Genomic DNA, 6,000 nt, shown 5'->3' with positions numbered 1-6,000 from the left:
TGGGGCCAGGGCCTTACTCACCCAGAGCCCCTGCCTCCCCTTTGGTCCACACTGTGGGTACCAGGACCCTGGAATTTCATGCCCATAGACCCTGCTCCCAGGGCCTGCACAGGCCTCTTACCTGCAGCCTGTTCTTCTGAGAGCTGGCAGTGGAGATGGTGTGATCACATGTTCTGAAAGGCCCTCCTTTTGATGTGCCCTGAGTTCATTCTGCACGAACATGCATGTAGGGTGGTTCATACCATGTCTGAACTCTGTAAAGTCTCAGTGGGAACTCCATGCTCTCCATCATTAGGATCGGTCGCTGTTTTCCCAGGATGTTATCCAATGGTCTCCCAAAATAAAAAGGTCTGTGGAAATCAGTGGGGGATGGAACCAAGGTGTTGAGAACATTTGTCATTAAAAGGTAGGAGCAGAGATTTGAGAGTGAGAAAGGACAGATTTGTACACTGTAAATGCTCTAGGCTTTCTAAAGAGCCTGTGAGACTGGTCTGATAAGCATAAATGAGACATTTTCTGCTAAAATCCCCTTCCTGATGACAGCAGCCAGTACCAGAGCGGTGGCCTTCAAGGATTTTCTGTATTTGCAGAATGATTGCTTTACAGACCACTGGTTTGTTCTTTCTCAAAGGGTTCCCCCGAGGGACTTGGCTGTGCTGCTGTGCAACAAATCCAATGCGTTTTACAGCCTTGGGAAGTGGAACGAGGCATTTGTTGCTGCCAAGGAATGTCTCCAGTGGGATCCAACCTACGTGAAGGTATGGGTGGGGCGAGTGAGGGTATGGCGGGGGGCAAGTGAAGGTACAGGGCAGTGGCAGCTGGGAGTGGGAAATGCTGCCTCCTTTCTCTTAACCTGCTTCTTTCCCTCCCTTATTTTTAAAATGGAAATGCTAGGAGTGCTTCTAGTTCAACTCTCTTTGCACTTCGAACAGATGCCCATAGGGTGTGTGAGAATTATCTGGAGAAGAGCGAAAACCATGCTGGCCAAGGGTTTAAGTGCACTTGTAGGGGACAGGGGAGCTTGGCCTCCCAGTGAATGGAGTGCAGTGGAGATCACAGAGCAGCTTGTTTTGTTCTAATGTAGTCACACCATGGCTCATTATCTGTTCATGTTCTTTGCTATTTGCAAGTTTCATTTTAGCAAAGCTTTATTTCAAATGCCAGCTGGGTGGACAGCATGATGCAGATTCTTCAGAAGCATTTCTTACAGTAGAAACCAGCTCTTTGGAGAGATGAGGGAAGTTTGAGAGGCCAGTAAGACTCTTTAATGTTGTTAACAAAGGTCAAATGATCATATGATTGTCTTTTCAGCTAAAATGCCCTGAGTGCCACTCTTCAAGGCACCTTCATTGTTCTTGGTGCCCCAAAGCAGACAAAAGAAGCAGAAGACACCATCCCAGCCCTTGAGTAATTCACATTCAAGCTGGGGAGAGGACTAGCCTTAAAATCAGAGGCCTTAAATTCAACAGCAATTCTGGAGCCAGCTGAAGAAGCATACATAAAATTAAGTGTCAAATTAGTGCTATAGGCAATTTACAGAGAGCCTCCACAATAAAGTGGGAAAAGCACAGGCCATTCTGTCTCATGCTCTGCTGTGTACTGATTTCAGCAGCTTGAATGAATTTCCTTTTCTCTCTTTAAGCCTTACTTTCCTCAACTGTAAAGTGAGATAATGCCTATGCCTTAGAGTTGCTTTGAGGATTAAGGAAACATTAAGTAAAGTTGTTGGTACTCAGAGAACAGTTCTTATATTCTCAGTGATCTACGTTTCATGTATGACCACTAGAAACAGAACAGAAAGGAGTGGGGGAGGTTTGACCTATAGATAACCCCAATCCTGAGAGAGGGATTTGGGTATTTTACATTATAGGTAGACACTGACTCTTAAGCCTCTATTCTGGAGGATGAATACTTTAGAAGTTGTTGACTAGTTTTGAAAATGGGAGTGCATTCCTGAGAAATTCTTCTCAAAGGCATTTTAGGATTTTACCATCTTAAACTGGTATGGGATGGGGAGTAGTTGGGTTTTGCCCACATCCCTGAGATGGAGGCTGTGGCTGTGGCCCAAGGGGTTGAGGGGGTCCTGGGTGATGCTCCTGGGTTCTTCTTTGAGTGGCCGAAGCTGATAGCACAGCTATCAGGGTACTTCCCCATTCTTGCGCAGAGCTCCTGGGTGTCTCTCTCCATCTCTCCTCCCCAACAGCCATTGTCCTCTGTAGTTTGTAGGGGAGGAAAAAAATTTTCCCTTTTACCTGCTTTTGGTTTAGTGTCTGTGGCCCTGCAGATTAGACTGACAAGACACTGATTAACAGGAGAAAAGCATACAAATCTTATTTGATGTTAACTTTTACGTGACATGGGATCTTCCTATAAAAGAATTGAAGACCCCAAAGAAGCAGATAGGCCTGAGAGCTTATATACCATTTTAAACAAAGAGTGATAAATTGTGGAGATGACAAGACAAAGGGTTTTTAAACTTCTAGGAGCTACAAACTGTGGGAAGGTATATATAGAGAGAGAGAGAGAGAGGAAACTAATGGAAGATAAGGGCTATCTTAGCAAGGTTTATGTTCGTGCAGGCCCATCTTGGTGCTGACTTTAAGTCTTCTTCATGGCCATAAAACTTCCCTGGGAGAAAGGATTTCTGGAAATTCTCATTTCTTAGGAGTTTTTTCCTTTAGTCAGTTAAGTGAAGCCCTGGGAAGGCTTCTTTTTGTATCTGTTGAATCTCAAATGCCTTTAGGTCAAAATAATCCTTATGCCAGACTGGCATCTTTTGGGGTGGCATGTTCTGATCCTCTACCTCATTCCAAAAAAAAAAAAAAAAATGAAATTTCGATCTGAGGAAGGCAGAGAAATAGGAGATTCTGTACCATCTTGGCTTGCTTGCTTGGACAAAAGAAAACAAAACATACATTTTTTCCTTCTTTTTAAAATTGTTATCTGAGGTCTTTAGACTTTCAAATGAAGGTTAAAACAAATCAGTAAATAATCAGAGATTTGGTGCTATGTGGAATTTTTAAGTGCTTGCTTTTTTATGAACCCAGTTGGCGAACACTAGTTACTTTAGAAAGTTCTTTTGGTAGATCCCTTATGCTGATTCAGATGATCTAAGTGGGGAAGGCAATATCATTTTATTCCTATTTGAGAGTCCTTTTTACAGAAATCAAATATTTTTTTTTGGCCTCTGATACATATTGCTAATATGTACCACATGTGGAGCTCAGTTAATCTCAATGCTTGTCATTACATTCTTTTTTCTTACATACCCAGTGGAAATTGTGTTTACTTTGATTGAAAGGAGCAGGAAGCAACTTCTGTGTTTACATGACAATCGCATTCTTTTCCTGAACACTAGTTGCAGGATTTTTTCATCCTCTGTTCTGGCCCAGGCAGTGATTTGAGGTATGAATAAATAAACCACACATATAATTGGAAGCAGGCCCACTTCTTTCTCTCTGTGTCATATGTTAGATGGTGTATAAGTCATGGATTTGAAAGTGATTATTTTCTTGGCAGTTAAAAAATGACAGGGAAAATGTGGCACAGAATATAATGTGGAAACCCTGTATCCAGTGCTTGTTAGAAGTCCACGTTTACAGAGAAGCAAGACTTCTAGAGTTGGATTTCCCCATGTTGCCTGTCTTGCCTTTCCTTTCAATGGCAGGTAAGAGAGATGTAGAACATTACTGTGTTGGTTTTTTTCCTATTCCAGGGATACTACCGCGCTGGTTATTCCTTGCTGCGGTTGCTCCAGCCTTATGAAGCTGCTCGCATGTTTTTCGAGGGTCTGCGACTTCTGCAGAGCAGTCAAGACCAGACACAGGTTGCTGATTTCCTTGTTGGAGTCTTCACCACTATGAGCAGTAAGTCAGAGCTGGGGACAGTTTTTTTTTGAAGTACTTGTCATTTTATTTGAATAGTTCCTGGGGACCCAGGCTCCTGTGGAGATAATTTCAGGGCAGATAATTTCTTTGTGGCTGCTTTATGTAGTTTGAATGAAACTGGTTTGCACATTAGCATTTTGGAAGCTTTGGTGGCTAATGCCTTTGTAAAAACAGCTAAGCCTTTTTGCACAAATGACTTAAGGCTTTGGGAGTTTTGCTTCAGACCCCTTAAGTGTTTTGTGTTGCTATTCACAGAGATTTCCTTATTTATACTTCTACTTGTCATATGTGATTTTTGCTCTTTCCTGTGATTATCACGTGTATTTCTCCAATATGTTTAGAAAATATTCTCGTTTGCTATGAAAATAACCTGGACGGGCTGATGAGGATCCTGTAAAAGCTGATAATGGGTGCTCAGCATCATGGCTGCGATGCTCACTGCCTGGCCCGGCATCAGCAGAGCACTTGTGCGCTGGAGGAAGGGACCCTTCTGCATTGCTGCATTAGATTACTACTCTAACGGCCTATGAGATGGCTTTGTCAGGGGCCCAGATTAGTCAAAATCAGAAACCTGTAAAGCACAATGTAGTATGCGCATTGCCAGTGATGATGCAGTCTAAAGTTCTGCCAGTAACCAGGCCGCTGGCTTCAAATATTGTGTTTGATCAAATTTAAGTTGTGCTGATTTAAGATGTGTCATTTGTTTATGTTCTGCCAGTGAGAAACAACATCGATTGTAGGAAGACATGCCCTAATTTCAGAGACGTTAAAATGTGAAAAATGGTACATGTTAGCATTGCTGAGGAAGAGTCTTTGGGTTTCAGATGTGGGGAAATCACTGCTGACAACTGATCATCTGTTATCAATTCAGCTGTTCCCATTGCTATTGTGGGAAAGCAACTTCTGTGCTCTGTGAATGGAGTCCCACAGATTTTGACAAGTTGGGCACAGAGAGGGGGTTAGAGCAGTAGCAGGCAGTGGGAAGGGGTTAGAGGCAGGTACAGCCATGTCCCCTAGACAGAGAAGCAGAAGGTCTCTAGATAAGGGCTGATGGGTCATAGCTCTCCCGTTGGCCTTTTGCCTGCAGTGGCCAAAGCTGGTCTCTTTTACCTTCTAATCTGGTGGCTTGGCCTATTCCCTGCACTTCCTCTCTGTCTTTTCTGCATCTTTTAAAAGTCACTCTTTTGTCAGAAGCCAGGCTGCAGTTATGGGAATTCCAAACAACTGCTTCTTGGTGACCTTCCCTTAAGATAACCTGGGTGGTTTCCATTCTGCCCTCACCATGAAAGGGGACAGTTAACAGGACTTAAGGCAATGTGTCTAATACTTTTCCACCAAAGAACTTCTTTTTTGGATGGTAAATGTATGTCCATGACTCAATTTCTAAATTTTGAAAAATGTGTTTATGGAAATTTTGTATCCTTTCATATAGTATATGTTTGTTTTGATATTTATATTTGTTTTGATATTTACTTATTTTTGAAATTAATAATTCTGGAAGATGTGCAAAGTTATTCTGACACTTGACCTGTCCCCTTGGACACTCTCATCCATAAGCTTGAGAGATGTGGTTTGGAGGATCATGAGATGCAGTAGGTTGATGGGCCACTGGGTTAGATAAATGTATATTGATTAAAAGTTGGTAGATCTAGGTTCTAGTCTTCGTTTTTGTCGTGTACTTGCTGCATGGTATGTCATGAATACTGCCTTCATTTGTCATAGTTTCTAATCTTTTGGATAACAATGATATTTGTCACATTTTTCAAAGGAAGTGAGTTTTGTAACTTCCTTTAAGCTTCCATTTCCTTCTCTGTAAATGGAGATAACAGGCACTGCCTTAGTGATTTGTTTGCAGGATTAAATATAAATACGTATCACTGGTCCTGGCAAATAGAAAAGTAAAGTGAATGTTAGTTCACATTACACTGCCTAACTTGTAGGGGATTGATTTTTATGGGTGAACTTAAAATAATTGCCACTTCTGGCTGTGTGAGGTGGCTCACATCTATAATCCTAGCATGCTGGGAGGCAAGGTGAAAGGATCGCTTGCGGCTAGCAGTTCGAGACCTGCCTGAGCAAGAGTGAGACCCTGTCTCTATAAAATATAGAAAAA

General features: G+C 42.2%; 1 protein-coding gene across 1 annotated transcript in view; it reads left to right on the top strand.

The window, feature by feature from the left end:
• TRANK1 (tetratricopeptide repeat and ankyrin repeat containing 1) overlaps positions 1-6,000 on the top strand; it is a 69,689-nt gene that overhangs the window by 4,021 nt on the left and 59,668 nt on the right. The window contains exons 2-3 of the mRNA XM_012642987.1: positions 632-758; positions 3,716-3,866. Of these exons, the coding sequence (XP_012498441.1) occupies positions 632-758; positions 3,716-3,866 (278 nt within the window). The remainder of the gene's footprint in view (positions 1-631; positions 759-3,715; positions 3,867-6,000) is intronic.

This window comes from Propithecus coquereli, unplaced genomic scaffold, assembly GCF_000956105.1.
Source record: "Propithecus coquereli isolate 6110/MARCELLA unplaced genomic scaffold, Pcoq_1.0 Scaffold1, whole genome shotgun sequence".
NCBI classification, from domain to species: domain Eukaryota; kingdom Metazoa; phylum Chordata; class Mammalia; order Primates; family Indriidae; genus Propithecus; species Propithecus coquereli.
The sequence above is the reverse complement of the archived record's forward strand: the minus strand, read 5'-3'. Positions and strand labels throughout refer to the sequence as shown.